Source organism: Hordeum vulgare, chromosome 3H (assembly GCF_904849725.1).
Source record: "Hordeum vulgare subsp. vulgare chromosome 3H, MorexV3_pseudomolecules_assembly, whole genome shotgun sequence".
In the NCBI taxonomy this organism is placed as follows: domain Eukaryota; kingdom Viridiplantae; phylum Streptophyta; class Magnoliopsida; order Poales; family Poaceae; genus Hordeum; species Hordeum vulgare.
Genome location: NC_058520.1, coordinates 543,706,789 through 543,724,556, shown reverse-complemented (window position 1 = coordinate 543,724,556; position 17,768 = coordinate 543,706,789). Strand labels below are relative to the sequence as shown.

At 49.4% G+C, this 17,768-nt stretch overlaps 1 protein-coding gene across 1 annotated transcript; it reads left to right on the top strand.

Moving 5' to 3' along the window:
* Positions 1-13,108: 13,108 nt before the first annotated feature.
* On the top strand, positions 13,109-17,474 carry LOC123440514 (cell division control protein 6 homolog). Its single transcript, XM_045117079.1, has 17 exons — positions 13,109-13,354; positions 13,445-13,544; positions 13,631-13,854; positions 13,942-14,016; positions 14,106-14,212; positions 14,301-14,407; positions 14,523-14,582; positions 14,709-14,782; positions 14,883-14,933; positions 15,369-15,418; positions 15,611-15,671; positions 16,186-16,275; positions 16,368-16,433; positions 16,531-16,626; positions 16,723-16,812; positions 16,899-17,016; positions 17,121-17,474. The coding sequence occupies exons 1-16, from the start codon at positions 13,151-13,153 to the stop codon at positions 16,941-16,943; spliced, it is 1,500 nt and encodes a 499-aa protein (XP_044973014.1). The 5' UTR covers positions 13,109-13,150; the 3' UTR covers positions 16,944-17,016; positions 17,121-17,474.
* Positions 17,475-17,768: the final 294 nt, after the last annotated feature.

Sequence of the window (17,768 nt, the reverse complement as noted above, 5' to 3'; positions counted from 1 at the left end):
GAGTCCCCGAGAGTAATTTGTACTCAGGTCGGGTAGTATTGGCCTCATAGGCGTAGGTGGTAACATGCATCTCAATAGGGCGGGCCTGCTTGAGTTGCGTACCGGTGGGGTCACTCTTAGTGGACCCACTGGGTGTAGTCCCCGAGACCGCTGTCGACTGCTTGCGTCGGCAGGGGTCTGAAGAACTTAGACTTCTATTGTTGAATTTTCTGATTGTCCCTTGGTGTTTGCTGGCAGAAAACTTGTGAAATGGGAACAGCCTATGAGACTCTCAGGGCGGAGAAGAATCAGTTAGCTGGTGAGCTTGATGCGGCGCTGCTTGCAATGGCTGGCATGAAGGATGCTCTGGCGGGATGAGAGAAGTCATTGGAGCAGGCTCGTGAAGCGAACAAGGTGTTGACTGAGGAAGTTGAAAAGATGGGGAAACAAAGGACTGCTTTGATGGGACAAATGGACGTGCTGAACAAACGGTGCAGAGCACAGGAGAAATACGTCAGCGACTGGGCTCGGCACATGATGACGCGTATGGCTGGTAAGTCCTGCTTTTTTCCGAGTGCTTGTGTTATGCGCGTCACACTCGGTGCTTATTGTTTGCTTGTCCTGTTGTCGCAGATTTTTGCTTTGACGCTGAAGCTGGAGCAGCTGATGTGGAGCGGTCGATTCTCGAGAACGTTCCACTCGGCGAGGACGCCAATCAGGATCTGCTCCGTGCGCACATCCGCGTGGGCAAAGTTGGTCCTTTCATCGGTCGACTGAGAGAAGTCGTCGGCCGAATCGACAAGGAGCTTTGGCCAGAAGATGAGTCGCGGCAGGAGATGGAGAACCTGATGACTCGACTGGAGGAGATTCCGAACCGAGTGCAATCGTGGAAGAAATCTGCAGCTCGTTGTGGTGCAGATGTTGCTCTGTCCCTGGTCCGAGTCCATTGCAAGGAGGTGCGCGAGGAGAAACTGAAGACGTTGAAGGTCGCCAACACGAAGAAACTTCGATTCGAAGACTTCATGGAAACCTTCCTTGAAAGTGCCACCCGCATCGCCGACGGTATTGATCTGGACACGTTCGTAGAGCCCTCCAGTCCTGGTGTTAATCCAGATGACGCGTAAGAACACTTTTATCCTCGGTATGCCGAGTGTTGATCTGTAAGAAACTTTGGCCACTGCTGTTGGCCGTCACATTCTTGTTTCGGTGTGGGTAAGCTTGATCCACACCGAGCCACTATCTTTGGTTGAACTTTGAATCGAATCTTTTGCTCTTCTGTTGCAATTTTGACTCGAGTTTTTGTTTGGCTTTTCTTGGTGAAGCCAAAGGCAAACATTCGGAACATGTCAGTTGTCTTGACATCTGCATGAGCCTCAGTGAGGGTCCGTGGAATTTCCGATTGGATCTGAGTTGTATTTCTGGATCGCAGCTAAGTCCCCGAGTGTGATGTTAAGTGCACGCTCGGAGAAAGTTAATACTTAGGCGATTCTGGATCGCAGCTAAGTCTCCGAGTGTGACGTTAAGTGCACACTCGGAGAAGGTTGATACTTAGGCGATTCTGGATCGCAACTAAGTCCCCAAGTGTGACGTTAAGTGCACACTCGGAGAAAGTTAATACTTAGGCGATTGTGGATCGCAGCTAAGTCCCCGAGTGTGACGTTAAGTGCACACTCGGAGAAAGTTAATACTTAGGCGATTCTGGATCGCAACTAAGTCCCCGAGTGTGACGTTAAGTGCACACTCGGAGAAGGTTAATACTTAGGCAATTCTGGATCGCAGCTAAGTCCCCGAGTGTGACGTTAAGTGCACACTCGGAGAAGGTTAATACTTAGGTGATTCTGGATCGCAGCTAAGTCCCCGAGTGTGACGTTAAGTGGACACTCGGAGAAGGTTAATACTTAGGAGATTCTGGATCGCAGCTAAGTCCCCAAGTGTGATGTTAAGTGCACACTCGGAGAAGATTAATACTTAGGCGATTCTGGATCGCAGCTAAGTCCCCGAGTGTGACGTTAAGTGCACACTCGGAGAAGGTCAATACTTAGGCGATTCTGGATCGCAGCTAAGTCCCCGAGTGTGACGTTAAGTGCACACTCGGAGAAAGTTAATACTTAGGCGATTCTGGATCGCAGCTGAGCCTCCGAGTGTGACGTGAAGTGCACACTCGGAGAAGGTTAATACTTAGGCGATTCTGGATCGCAGCTAAGCCCCCGAGTGTGACGTTAAGTGCACACTCGGAGAAGGTTAATACTTAGGCGATTCTGGATCGCATCTAAGTCCCCGGGTGTGACGTTAAGTGCACACTCGTAGAAGGTTAATACTTAGGCAATTCTGGATCGCAGCTAAGCCCCCGAGTGTGACGTTAAGTGCACACTCGGAGAAGGTTAATACTTAGGCGATTCTGGATCGCAGCTAAGCCCCCGAGTGTGACGTTAAGTGCACACTCGGAGAAGGTTGATACTTAGGCGATTCTGGATCGCAGCTAAGTCCCCGAGTGTGACGTTAAGTGCAGACTCGGAGAAGGTTGATACTTAGGCGATTCTGGATCGCAGCTAAGCCCCCGAGTGTGACGTTAAGTGCACACTCGGAGAAGGTTGATACTTAGGCGATTCTGGATCGCAGCTAAGCCCCCGAGTGTGACGTTAAGTGCACACTCGGAGAAGGTTGATACTTAGGCGATTCTGGATCGCAGCTAAGCCCCCGAGTGTGACGTGAAGTGCACACTCGGAAAAGGTTAATACTTAGGCGATTCTGGATCGCGGCTAAGTTTTTTTTTTTGAGACCGGAGTCTGCGACCGCGGAAGAACTTCGAACCTGCAAAAAACTCAATCTGCTTTATATTATTTCACCAATACTTGTTCTTTACATTGCTTTAGTCGACGGTCACATGTAGAAGCGCTTCAGGAGATCTCCGTTCCATGCTCGCGGCTCGTCTGTCTCCCTGTCGATGTTGTAGAGTCTGTAAGCCCCATTGTTCAGCACCTTGGAGATGATGAAGGGTCCTTCCCAGGCAGGGGAGCCAACTTGTGAGGTCTTTGCTGATCTACTCGGAGCACCAGGTCGCCTGCTTGGAACGTACGACTCCTGACGTGTCGCGCGTGAAAACGCCGCAGATCTTGTTGATAAATGGTTGAGCGAGTCAGTGCCATCTCGCGCTCCTCTTCTAAAAGATCTACTCCGTCTTGCCTTGCTTGTTCAGCTTCAGCTTCGGAGAAGAGTTCGACTCGTGGCGCATTGTGAAGCAAGTCACTCGGAAGGACCACTTCTGCTCCATAAACGAGGAAGAACGGTGATCGCCCTGTAGATCTGTTCGGGGTTGTGCGAAGTCCCCAAAGCACTGAAGATAGCTCGGTAACCCAAGCGCCAGCGGCATGTCTTATCTCTCGCAGGAGTCGGGGCTTCAAACCTTGCAAAATAAGTCCGTTCGCCCACTCTGCTTGTCCATTGGACTGCGAGTGTGCCACGGAAGCAAAGTCCACTCGGATACCTTGGCTTGTACAGAAACCTTTGAATCTGTCTGAATCAAAGTTTGTCCCGTTGTCCGTGATTATGCTGTGAGGTGCACCGAATCTGAAGATGATGTCCCTGACAAACTTGACGGCTGTTGAGGCGTCGAGCTTCTTGATGGGCTTGGCTTCGATCCATTTCGTGAACTTGTCGACTGCCACCAACAGATGTGTGTATCCACCTTGGCCTGTCTTGAATGGACCGACTGTATCTAATCCCCACACTGCAAACGACCACACAAGAGGGATCGTCTTCAACGCAGACGTCGGCTTGTGGGACTTATTGGAGTAGAACTGGCAGCCCTCACATCGGTCAACCATATCTTTAGCCATCTCGTTAGCCTGCAGCCAGAAGAAACCAGCCCTGAATGCCTTGGCGACGATTGCTCTCGAAGAAGCGTGATGACCACAGGTCCCCGAGTGAATATCCTCCAGAATCAGCCGCCCCTCCTCTAGGGAGATGCATCGTTGAAGAACGCCTGAGATACTTTCTTTGTACAATTGGCCATCAATGACAGTGAACGACTTCGACCTGCGGACTATCTGCCTGGCCTGGACTTCGTCTTCTGGTAGTTCCTGCCTCAGGATATATGCAATGATCGGCACAGTCCAATCAGGGACGACAGCAAGAATCTCCATGACCAGATCAACCACAACAGGTACATCGACTTCAGTCAGATCTGTTGAACTCTTTGGTTGTACTAGTTCCTCTGTAAAAGGATATTCTTTGACTGAGGGAAGGTGGAGGTGCTCGAGGCAGACGTCACTCGGGACTGGTCTCCGAGTGGATCCGAGTTTTGCCAACTCATCCGCTGCTTGATTCTTCAGTCTCGGAACATGGTGAAGTTCTAGACCTTCAAACTTCTTCTCAAGCTTCCTCACTGCATTGCAGTATGTAGTCATGGTGGGGGTCCTGACGTCCCACTCTTTCATCACTTGATTGACCACCAAATCCGAATCGCCGTAGACCATCAGGCGACGGACGCCGAGTGAGATGGCCATACGCAACCCGTAGACGAGAGCTTCATACTCTGCCTCGTTGTTGGAGGAATCGAAGTGTATCTGTAGCACGTACTTGAGCTTGTCACCCTTTGGCGATATGATCACAACGCCAGCGCCGGAGCCATTCAACATCTTGGACCCATCGAAGAACATTGTCCAATGGGCCGAGTAGATGTGGGTCAGTTGCTGTTGTTCTACCCATTCTGCTATGAAGTCAGCCAGAGCTTGAGACTTAATAGCTTTCTTGGCCTCGAACTTGATATCACAGTACAACATCTCCATCGCCCACTTCGCCGCTCGGCCTGACGCATCTCGATTGTGGAGAATTTCCGACAATGGAGCATCAGAAACGACAGACACCGAGTGGTCTTGGAAATAATGGGCCACCTTCTTCGCAGTCATGTAAATCCCGTAGATAAGTTTTTGATAGTGGGGATACCTCTACTTGGAAGGAGTCAGGACCTCGGAGACGTAGTAAACTGGCCGCTGAACTTTGTATGCTTTGCCTTCTTCTTCTCGTTCGACTGTAAGAACAGTACTGACGACTTGATTTGTAGCCGCGATATACAGAAGAAGGGGCTCTTTACTGAGCGGAGCAGTAAGAACCGGCTGGGTGGAAAGTAGAACTTTGAGGTCGTCGAATGCGACTTGGGCTTCGTCTGTCCACTCGAAGGTATCTGATTTCTTCATGAGTCGGTACAGAGGAAGCGCTTTCTCGCCGAGTCGACTGATGAACCTGCTCAAAGCCGCTAGGCAACCTGTGAGCCGTTGAACGTCGTGTATTCTGACCGGCCTCTCCATTCGGACGATGGTCCCGATCTTTTCGGGGTTGACATCGATCCCTCGTTCGAAAACGAAGAAACCGAGTAACTTTCCGCTGGGAACGCCGAATGAACATTTGGCGGGGTTGATCTTGATATCGTACCTACGAAGGTTGGCGAATGTTTCTGCCAAGTCAGTCAGCAGGTCGGAACCTTTGCGTGACTTGACTACGATATCATCCATATACGCCTCCACATTCCGACCGATCTGGTCGAGGAGACATTTTTGGATCATGCGCATAAAGGTAGCTCCTGCATTCTTCAAACCGAATGGCATAGTGATGTAGCAGAAGCACCCGAATGGGGTGATGAAGGATGTTTTTAACTCATCGGGACCATACAGACGGATCTGGTGATAGCCCGAGTAGGCATCAAGAAATGACAGACGCTCGCAACCCGCAGTCGAATCGACAATTTGATCTATGCGGGGGAGCGGAAAATGGTCTTTCGGGCAGACCTTATTGAGATGCTTGAAGTCCATGCACATTCGGAGCGACTTGTCCTTCTTGGGCACCATGACAACATTGGCGAGCCACTCGGAGTGGTGAACCTCGCGAATGAAGTTGGCCGCCAACAACTTGGCCACCTCTTCCCCGATTGCCTTCCTCTTGTGCGCGGCGGACCGGCGCAGGCGCTCTCGGACAGGCTGAGCAGTGGAACCCACGTGCAGTCGGTGCTCAGCCAACTCCCTGGGTACACCTGGCATGTCAGAGGGCTTCCATGCGAAGATGTCCCAGTTCTCACGGAGGAATTGGGTGAGCTCGGCTTCCGATTTAGGATCGAGGGTGGTGGAGATGTTCGTCGGGGCAGCAGTGGCGTCCGTCGGGTGGATGCTGACCTTCTTTGTTTCTCCCGCCAACTGAAATGCAGACTCTGAAGCTGGCTTCTTCGAGCGCATCAGGTCGGCGGGGTCGACTGTTTTCTTGTACTCGTCGAGCTCGAGGACGGCCATTTGCTGGTCGGCGATTCTTGATCCCTGCTGCAGGCACTCTTCGGCTCGCTGTCGTTTGCCCGTGATGGTGATCACACCCTTTGGGCCTGGCATCTTCAACTTCAGGTATACGTAACATGGACGGGCCATGAAACGTGCATACGCTGGGCGGCCCAGAATTGCGTGATAAGCGCTCTCGAAGTCGACCACTTCGAACGTCAGCTTTTCCTTGCGGAAGTTCTTGTCGGAGCCGAAAACGACGTCCAACGCGATCTGGCCGAGTGACTTAGCCTTCCGTCCAGGGACGACTCCATGGAACTGCATGCTGCTCTCGCTGAGTTTGGACATCGGGATGCCTATCCCCTTGAGTGTGTCGGCGTACATGATGTTCAAGCCGCTGCCGCCATCCATGAGGACTTTGCGCAGTCGGACTCCTTCCACCACCGGGTCGACGACCAAAGCCTGTCTCCCGGGGTGGGTACATGTGCTGGATGATCCGACTGGTCAAAGGTTATCGCAGTCTGAGACCATTTGAGGAACTTGGGGCTGGCAGGGGTGGCCATGTTCACCTCTCTGTTCACCAGCTTCAGTCGACTCTTGCTCTCGACGTCGGCAAAAATCATCAGGGTTGCATGGACTTGGGGGAACGGATCCTCCTTATCCTCCTCATCATGTTCATGGTCCTTCTCACTCGGTTGCCCTTCGCTGAACCCCTGGATCAGGAGGCGACACTGTCGAGTGGTATGCTTCGCATATATGGGGTTGCCCTCTTCGTCCATCTTCGTATGAACCGGACATGGCTGGTCCAGGATGGGGTTATTGAACTGCTTCTTCTTGGGGGTGAACTGAGCCTTCCCTTTGCCCTTGAACTTGGCATTCGTTACGGCTGCAGCTTCCGCTTGCGGAGCAGTTGGAGCTTTCTGCTTCTGCTTCCGAGTGTTGCCCCCATCTCCTTCAGCGACTATTTTGTGCTTGCCGCTTCGGATGCGGTCCTCTTCTTCGCCATTTGCATAACGTGTCGCTATCTCCATCATCTTGCTCATGGAGATGTCGCCTGTTCGGCCAAACTTAAGGTACAGATCCCTGTACCGCACGCCTGCCTTGAAGGCCAGACTGCTTGATGCTCGGTGACGTTCTCCACCGTGTGGTAGAGAGTTGTCCAACGCTGGATGAAGTCGTGCAGGGGCTCATTCTGCTTCTGGACGCAGTGCTGGAGCTCCACGAGGCCAGCAGGGCGCTTGCACGTCCCTTCGAAGGTCCTGATGATCACCCGGGCCAGATCTGCCCAGCTGTAGATGCTTGAGGGGGCCAACTGGTTCAACCACGCTTGAGCCGAGCCGTCGAGCATCAGAGGGAGGTGCTTCATGGCGACATGGTCGTCCCCTCCTCCGATCTGGACTGCCACTTGGTAGTCATCCAGCCACGTTTCTGGCTTGGACTCTCCTGTAAACTTGTTAATTCCCGTCGCCAATCGGAAGTTGGGAGGGATGTCAGCCGAACGGATGGCTCGACTGAAACACTCGGGACCAGAAACGATGCCCCTGCTTCCACTCGGACGGTCAATATCGCGACCATCGCGGTGGGCCCGGCCCCTGTCGACCCTCCGCTGGGCGATATGCCCTCTTGCGTCGGGCCTTGGGTCGTAAGTGTCACCGACTGAACATCAATCATCATGATGTCGGGGCCCGTAGGGCCCACCCCGTGGAGGGGTGCGTGAACGGTGGCGATCTTCGTGATTTATGGAACGGCTGCCTCCTCTGTGCCGTTGATGGGAACCTGGGTTGTGAACCGACCGATGCGTATTCGCATGAACAGAACTATTATAGATCCTGTTGTGCGACTGGGAGACCGCTGAATTCTGCTGCTGCGCCGTGTGGAACAGGGCTCGGATCTGCTCGATCTCTCTACCGGCCTCTGAATCAGTCGGCTGGAGGGAATCGGCTATCTTGGCAGCCGCAGCCAAGTTGAGGAGGGGTGTGCGGAACGGCTCCACGTTGCTCCGCCGAGTGTGCCGACTGGTAGAACTGCGAGGCGGACGACGCGCGCCGGACGCTTCGCCGATCTCGTGCTCGTTCTGGCCAGCTTGACGGGGGTCTTCATGGGAATTGGCCATGTGTACTTCTGCTGCAGGCCCGCGACCCGCGTACTCGGAAGGAAACTCAGTCGGAACCGAGCCCGAGCGCTGGGACGGCGGGGCAACCACAACTAACTCTAGAACCGCCACTTGTGAAGACGCGTTCTGGCGCGCCTGGGCGTGTTGCACCCAACGCTGGAGCCGCGGACGGCGGGACCGCTTGATGCGGCGCGTGACGGCGGTGTAGGTCGACACCGGAGTCGACTGCTGGAGAAGAAGAATGCCGCGGGCGCCGGCACGGAAGTGCGTAGCCCCGCGACGGGGAAGCGCCTCGACGTCGAGGGGCGCATCCCGAAGCCACGCCGAATCGTCGACGATGAAGGAGAGAGCGCCGAAGAAGATCTGGTGACCCATGCTCGAATCTCCACCGGACGACATGACGAAAGGAAGTAGTCGCAAACTCGCGGAAGTCGCTTAGACGCCTGCCCCACGGTGGGCGCCAACTGTCGTGGGTATAAGCCTGATAGTAGATGTGTAGGGTACGAAAAGGATGGGCAGAGCCTTAGCTACGGCGAGGTTGTATGAGTTCAGGCCCCTCTACGGTGGAGGTAATAGCCCTACGTCTCAGTGCTCAGGGAGCTAGTTGTCGAGTGGAAATATGGAATACAATGAGTTGCTAACCCCTCTACCAGCGGGGGAGGGTGACTTATAAAGAGTGTGCTACCCTCCACAACGGTTCCGGTACAGGGGTGGAGTAGTGGCGATTGAATGCATACGTTACAGGTAACGTACGCCCTAAATGCTAATAAATGCAGCTGGAAACGTACGACCGTTTCCCTCCAGGGAGGTTACGATGTACCGAGTGGTAGCCAGTCGGTTAGCTTGATATCCTCCGAATGCTAGTCTCCGACTGGATAACTGAGGACCTATTACCGACTGGATGATGGGGAGTCCTTAATTCAGTCGGAGCTGACTAAGGGCCTTGTCCTTTGTGAGGGGTAGTCCTTGGGTAGGACCTACAGGGCAGGCCTATGACCATACCCTAGGACTATAACCCCATCACTTACCATACCATGGGATCACTTGATCCCTCTCGGTACATCTTGTACGCTTTGTGTGTTGATCATCTTGATTTACTCTTTGTCTGACGATCTTGATCAACCATTTGTATCTATGACCATTCTTTGGATAATACCTTGAATACCACCTTGGTCATCATATAAACTCCTTGAACCCAGCAGATGTACTTCAAGAAGTGCCTATGGACAAATCCTATAAATATAACTAAGGCAACCATTAGTCCATAGGAATTGTCATCAATTACCAAAACCACGTATGGAGATATATGCTCTAACAGCCCTTCGAGGGCAAAAATGAACTGAGTCCGCAGAGGTCTATGAGTCAAACCTCAAGCTCGTCGATCAGTTGGATGTCTTGTCGAACGACCCAAAGGGTGATGGGTCCAGGGGATCTATTGAGATCCCATCAGAAATGAGGAGCGGGGGATGAGACCGCTCTAAGTCATAACAGTCCAATACGAGACCACCCAACCGTCGATCGTCGAGCATTCGACAGGAGATGCAGGAGCAGTCAGCTATGTCGTCAGTCGACCGCTACCTAGGATACCTCTCATCCACGACGTCATAATGGAAAGCGGTGGTATAATCTAGTTAAATATGACAATTGATGGTAGTAAATATCGTTAACAGTCGACCACACATGAACCCATTGCCTCCATCGAAGGGTCCGAACCTTTATAATTCCTTGAGCGTACTCCTAATCGCACCGTTCGCTAGATAAGATTGCCTCTACATCCATACCGTCCTAGTATTATCAGGATTATATCCATGACACCGAGGCTCATGGCCAGCCTGGGATGGGATACGAGCGTCGGCAGTCAATTTTAGTCTAGATTTAGAGTCTGATCTAGTTGAAATATATGTAAATGTAATGAATTTGCCCTCGTTAGATGAAAATCATCCAATGTTATGTAAAATTCATTAAAATATGAATTAATATCGTTCGATTTGTTTGAGTTTGCATCAAATTTGTTCATTTTTGTTAAAAACCATTTAAAATGTAAGCGGACATATGCATCTAGCTTTGTATAGCCGTCCCCCGTATCCGTGCCCGCGGATTGGCCTCCCTCTGTGCGGATGGATGAAGCAAATTTACTTGGAGATGTCCAAAGAGGGAGAACCCACACATTTAGGTGTGTGAATATGTTGCAAATATTTTAAGCTCAATGCAAAGTTTGTTTATATTTGTACCTCGAGCATATAAAAACTTAACACACCTAGAATATACGACTTAGCTCGAAGCATCTATAGCCATACTTGGTAAATCCGACATTTCAAACGCCCGCGGACAGTGACTCGCATGCCTCATATTTCATTTATCATAACCGAGCACCTCAATTAGCATGCCTCAAATTCATACAAACTCATGCAACTACATAAACGATGCATACACATCGTCCGACTGCTACATACAACATGCCATTGGACTATCCAAATTTGGCATGTTTGGCTATGGTGGAGAAGATCATCTCGGTTGCCCTTAACCTTCCTGGCGTTACTGTCGTCCTTCCGCTAAAGTACCAGTCGATGACGTAATACAGATTGAGCCAGGTTTGCTCCTCGCCGGAGTTGTCCTCCTTCTCCTCCTTTGGTGACAGTCCGACCATTTCACAGACCGCACAATTTTGTTCTCGGACGAGGGTACACGTGTTCCTCTACCGTCGCTTCTTCATAATGAGTGCACATATGTTCTCGTCCTCTGCGGTCCCCGCACTACACCATCATTCGCCTCCGCCGCCGCCACATCGACAACGAGTTGGGTCTCGACGACCATTATCCTTTCCTTCCCACAATCGGCACACCAGTCCCGATGGGGCTCATGCTCCCATCGATCGGTGATGGGGGAGGATAGATTTGATGGCTGCCACGATGATCCAGCCCTGGAGGATCCAAGCGTCTGTTGAGCCGACATTATGGAGTCACACCAGGCAGATCGTGCCATCGACCGGGCAATGTTCTTGCTGGAGCGGCGAAGTGCAATGTGGACGACCATTGCCTCCTCCAATCCGCACGGGATGACACCTGAGTCGACTGATCTAGATTGGTCAGAATCAAATTTGCTGCCCGCCATGTCGGGGAAGACCGGAGATCGCTAGAGATGAGCTAGGGTGACGAAGGGGAGTGAAGGGAAGTGGCTAGGGTTTGGTCCGACAAGTGGATGAGGAGGAATATATGTAGGATCAGATGGGCTAGCGTGGGTCGGGTCCTATGTGGCAGACGCGTCCGAGCGCATCCGTGCGCCTCCATATCCGTCCCGTATTTGGGCTACATATGAGGGGTGCCGGTCAGCCGGACGTTTGAGGCCAGTTTGAGGCGCCCGTCTGGATCGAAATTTCGTAACGGACCGCCCGCCCCAACGTTTGAGGCGAGCTTGGGCCCCCCGATTGTAGATGCTCTCATCAACCCATTCTTTTTTCACGAATACGCAAAGCTTGCGTATTTTTTCATTGATAGAAGTACTAGAATGAGTACAAGAGGGATACAACACATGACATAGACAATGACAAGCGTGAACATGGTGCGCGGAGCAAAGAGAAGGGGATGCCTGCCTCGAACGGAGGATACATCACCACTAGACCTACCAAATCTGAACCAAGCGGCAATGCCAAACCAACACAAGAATTCCGACATCGATCGAGCCATAATCACGGACACCGGGAGCTCGCAAGATAGCGTCTTCAAGAAGGAAGACAACACCGAGACGTCGTCGCTATCTGGTCCGAGGGAATGGGACCTCGAGTTTCCCGTGAGCTCGAAGAAGGGCACATCTGAAGGCCTTGGGAGCGCCTTCAAGAAGGAAGCGACGCCTACGGGCGTCGCCGCTGCCAGCATCGGCAAGCCGAACAAGGATATCTCCCTCACGTGAAACTGAGCAATCCCATAGCCGTCGAGTGTGAAAACAAAGACGAGGAGGCCATAGTTGGTCGGAACCACCACTCCGAAGGGGGTTGGTAGGGCTACACCTGTCGTTGGAGGGTGGCATTGCTATCGAACCCGCGAGCAGTGAATCCGGCAAAAGATGAAGGCTTTGAGGTGTACATGATAGGGCCGGACATGAAGCAAAACCACATGGGTGAATATGGAGCCACGTCATCCAGCAACGCCGACAAACTCAAACTGGTGGAACGCACATGTGTGCTGTCGTGGCATCATCCTGTTTTCTTCATCAAACAATAAAATCAACACATTCCTCAAAGAAGAAAAAATTGAATACACACAGTACATTATACATTCGCATGTGAGAGTCTATTTCAGATTTAAATTTTCTAGAGACCCGGACGCACAAATCTTCGTTGTTACTACATTCCGAAAATGACGGTAGACGTCGGTGTAAAATGACGTACCGATCGCTGCTTTGCTGCGTCTGATCAAAAGATCAAAAGAAGAAGTAAAAACTCTTTTGATAAATAAAAAGAAGTAAAAACGACTCCACTGAGTTGCCACGGTAACAATTTTTCCTTCTACCGTAAAAGAAACCCGCATCCTTTTTCCATTTCCGAAGAATCATTCATTGTCTCGCCACGCCTCCATTCGCCAAAAATAGAAACAACGCAGCGCGCGTTCTAATCTCGCGCTGCCGCCCGTTCCCGCGCGAAGTCCAAAACCAGTTGGCGCGCTCACGCGGCCCCTCCCGCCGCGGGAGGCGCCCTTTTCTTCCCACCCTCCCCCCTCCCGTCTCAACCCCGCCCAGTTCCTCCCCAATTCCCTCCAAAACCTCCGCCCACTGCCAAATCCAGTCGCCAATTCCCGGCTCTCCCCCGATGCCGACGCTCCGCAGCGCCACGCTGAGCCCAGCCCCGGCGGCCACCCCCTCCCCGACGGCCGCCACCCCTTCCCCGAAGGCCGCCGCCACCACCCCGAGCAGCGCCGCCAAGCGCCGCATGACCGCTCGCCGCGCCGCCGATTCGCCCGATTCGCCGCAGTTCACCTCCCCCCACAAGTCCCCGCTCGCCGGCTCCGCCCACGTAAGTTGCCCGCCCCCCCTGCCCCACGCGGATCCGCTTCATTTCATTTCACATCGCCTGACAACGTGCACCAACTGCTCCACCTTGCAGTTCGGCGCCCCGAAGATGCTCTCGGCCTCGCCCAAGTCCTCCCGGAAGCGTCTCTACGGCGACCTCGTCCCGGCGGAGAGGCCCAAGTGGAACCCAAGAGGCGAGTTCTCTAAGATCTCAGTCCAGCCATCCGCTGCCTTGCCTTTTTTTGGGTCTGACGGAAAAAAAAATCACTGTGCCCCGCAGATCCCGCGCAGATGCAGGCTGTCAAGGAGGCGCTGCACGTGGCCACGACGCCCTCGTGCGGCCTGGTTTGCAGAGACGATGAGCAAAGGCGCGTGTTCGAGTTCTGCAAGGCGTGTGTCCAGCAGGAGAGGGCAGGGAGTCTCTACGTGTGCGGGTGCCCCGGTACAGGGAAGACGTTGTCAATCAGCAAGGTCAAGCAGAGCGTGTCGCGCTGGGCTGATGAGGTACATTACAGGTTTTCAGCCCGTGGCAAATTTCTCTGTTTCAAAAGGAAACTTTGTCAAATTGAGTGCCATTTGTCTTGCGCGTAGATGGGAATGGAGACGCCTGATGATTTGTCAATCAATTGCACCAACTTTGGTAACACATCTGACATTTTTGGCAAGGTACACATTGTTGCTAGAATTATGGACACAAATTCTTATTGGCTCTCAAGCTGATCGATCCTGAAGTACTAATAGAGATTTCAATGCAGATACTCGAAAAATTCCAGGTTCGGAAAAAGGCAGGTGGCAAATTGTCACCACTTCAGCAACTGCAGCGTATGTTTTCTCACAAAGAATCTGCTCCAAGGAGAATGCTGTAAGAACTAATTGCACTTGCTTGTAACATAACCACTTTTCTTGCCATTTTGATCCTGCTATCTGAACTATATGTCACCACTTGCCAGATTGGTCGTTGTGGATGAGATGGACTACTTGATAACAAGAGACCGGGCTGTGCTACATGACCTTTTCATGCTTACCACCCTCCAGTTCTCGAGATGCATACTGATAGGTTAGTTTTATGTGATACTCACACCTACAATGTACACTTTAAACTCTCTGGAAAAGAAAAGGAAAACAATCTTACTCAGCATGTTTTGCTAACTGATGGAAGATTATGTTTTCAGGAATTGCAAATGCAATTGACCTAGCAGATCGGTTTCTTCCAAAGCTTGAATCCTTAAATTGTAAGCATTCTTATCTGCTGTAGTGAAAATTGAATGGCTCCTTCAATTTACTTGCTCATCTTGTTGTTATGTCTGCTAACACGAAGGGAACTAATATTTCTTTGGCATGATGACACTAATTTACAGGCAAGCCACTTGTTATAACTTTCCGAGCCTATTCCAAGGATCAAATATCCAACATAATTAATCATAGGCTAAAGGTATTTTCCCACACGACTAATTCAAGCTTACAGGTATTTCATAATTTGTCAACTTAAATTGTTTTGCTGTATCTAACTTTGTATGCTGTTATTAATACAGGTTCTTGAGTATGATGTCTTCGAGCCAATGGCCATAGAATTTTGTGCTCGGGTAAGTTCAGTTATCCTTAATCAGGCAGTACTTTTTGTGAGCAAGTATACATTTTGTTTAGGACAACACCAGGATATGGCTTAGAGTATCCACACCACTAGATGCTAACCAAACACTAAAGGTAGGCGGAAATAACTAGCTCCAATGCTAAGTGATGTTAGGGTAGTTGCTAAGAAAAAAACTTGGCACCCAATTGCAAGCTAAATAAATTATTTGTGTGGTTATGTATAGCATTTTTTTTACTTTAACTAGCATAATCGGAAGTATTTGTGCCTATAAGTGTTGCTAAGGGATGTGGTAAAGTGGTCTTAAATGGAGTTTAGAAAATCTGATGTGTACAGCTCTGCACCTAATTTAAGAGTGCTAGGGACTCTGATGCTCCGATGATAATATGTACGTTCTGAATTTTTTAACTTTGCTTTATTCTTTTATCAGAAAGTAGCTGCAGCCACTGGAGACATGAGAAAAGCTCTTGGTGTTTGCAGGTAATTTATTTCTTGTGGAGACCACTATCATATTACTTTGCAATCTGCCACCTTTATTATTAGAGCTGATGAAAATATAAAGCATATCTGTTGTGAAAGAGTTCTGGATATGGTTGGTGCTTATGTATAGCTTATTGAAATCTTTACTGAAAAAAATAGCTTATTGAAATGTTGGTCTTTTATCTATTCCAGGAGTGCTGTGGAAATATTTGAATCAGGACTACAAGATTCTTCTGATAAAGGAGCTGGAGTTGTAAGTTTCTTGGTTTCTCATGTTTATATTCTCTTTGGGCAAGAATGTTTAAATTTAATAAAGTGGTCTCTACACCAAGCCATACTTTTGTAGCTCATATGCACAATGATCTGATGTTTGCCATTAGTTCATCTGCCAGGTCATATTTCAGTTATGTTGAAATGAATGTGGTTTGCCTATGTCAGTTGTGATCAATTAGACTGCTTGAATCTTGAGTGTTGCTTCATTCTGTCTATCCTCCTAATTGTGAAATGACCAACTGATATTTGAACAACATCCACTACTAGGCTTGAATGTATCTTAACATGCTATTGCTGTGTTCTAAATCCTCAGTGTACTAGATTACCTTTTAAGAGAATGCTACAGAACAGACAACATCCTATCACGGTGTTCCTGTATCTGATTTAATCATTCTTGCCAAAACAACAACTTTCCTTTTAGAAGATAGAGTGTTATATCTCTTCTTAGTCCCCACATCCCAATGTTACGTGCAATCTAACATAAATTCTACCAGGTTACATTTGACCATATGGACATTGCCTTGTCGAAGGTTTTCAAGCCAGCAGTAGTAAATAACATACTATGCCTTCCCCAACACCAACAGGTAAAGACTGATGCATAATCTCATCTTCTAATTAAGCTATTTTGCTTCATTTCTGAAAGCTCATTCTCACTCATGCCATCTTGGTTGGACAGATGGTGCTGTGTGCACTTGCAAATACCTTTCAGCATTCCAGGAAAAAGGCTACTACTCTAGGAGAGGTAATATTTGCTTGATAGCCTTCTGAATGAACACACTTGGTCTTCACATCCTGCATAATTATGAAGTTCTAAGTTGTCTATGAATGCCTTGTTACAGCTCAACAAATCATACATAGAAATTTGTAGATCGACCCAAGTTCCAGCAGTTGGGATGCTTGAATTTTCTAACATGTGCATGATATTGAGCGATCAGGTATGCAAACACCCATGGTTCTTTATCATGTATCATCAATACTAGAAGAAAAAGAAACCAAAATATTTTGGGTGTTTGATGGAGTTTGCCTTGCAGGGATACTTGAAGCTAGGGCAATCCAAAGAAGATAAGCTCAGAAGAGTAACCCTTCAGATTGACATTTCAGATATTACTTTTGCATTTAAGGTGCGGAAAGATGGACTTACTCCTGTAACTACACAAATGTCAGCTGCTTTGTTTGAGGTGTACTGACTGTTTCTTTCATGGTGCAGGGTAGCCGATTCTTTGAGAAGTGCCTTGAGCAACCAAAATTTTAGTGAGAGCACCATGCTTCCTAGGATTTTTTTAAGTAGTGCAAGCTTGTCAAAGTAAGAAGCCCAAAAGGCTCAGGTACATTTCAAACTTTGCTATTCCTCCTGTATTCAACAAGCTGCAGTATGCTGCTCCCCGTTCTATAGATTCCTTACAATTCATTCTTTATTTTGTTGAATCAGGCGCTCTCATTCATTGTATCCAGCTTTTTCAGTCAGTCGTCTGCTGGTTACCAGGGTTGATTTATGGAGGAACTCTTTCTTACTGCCGAAAGTGTACATGCCATAGAGTTATCTAGTTGCAATACAGCTCCTCCAAAAGATAGTTGAATTTACTTGGTTTTCATTTGTGTTTTATTTGTAGCAATTGGTCATGTAGTTAGCCATTGGTGTACCAATAATTTATTTTAGCTGAGCAGTAATGCAGAGCTGGGACATTTTTTTATTTAAGTTGTCAGAAATTGTACATCAGTGATAATTGTACTCAGGTGGCTTTCCCCTGTGAGATGAACATAATTTTGCTGTGGAATGCCTTTACATCTCGTTTGTCTCAAGCATTGAATTCAGTTGGATCCCAAGTCCAATTTGAAGATTACTTAGTGCATAGATGAGCAACTTCACGGCATACTATCCCCTTTTAACCAAATTTGTTTTGTCAAAGCATTATTTCTATGCCAACCATAGGAAATTTCTGATCCAACTTACTAGAGGAACTTATGCAAAAAATGCATTAAATGAAACCATGTCTACACATAGAATTAATTGTGAAGACACCAACATGTGTTAATGATTCTCCAGTTGCAAAGTATCTCCCTACAATGTTCTACTAAA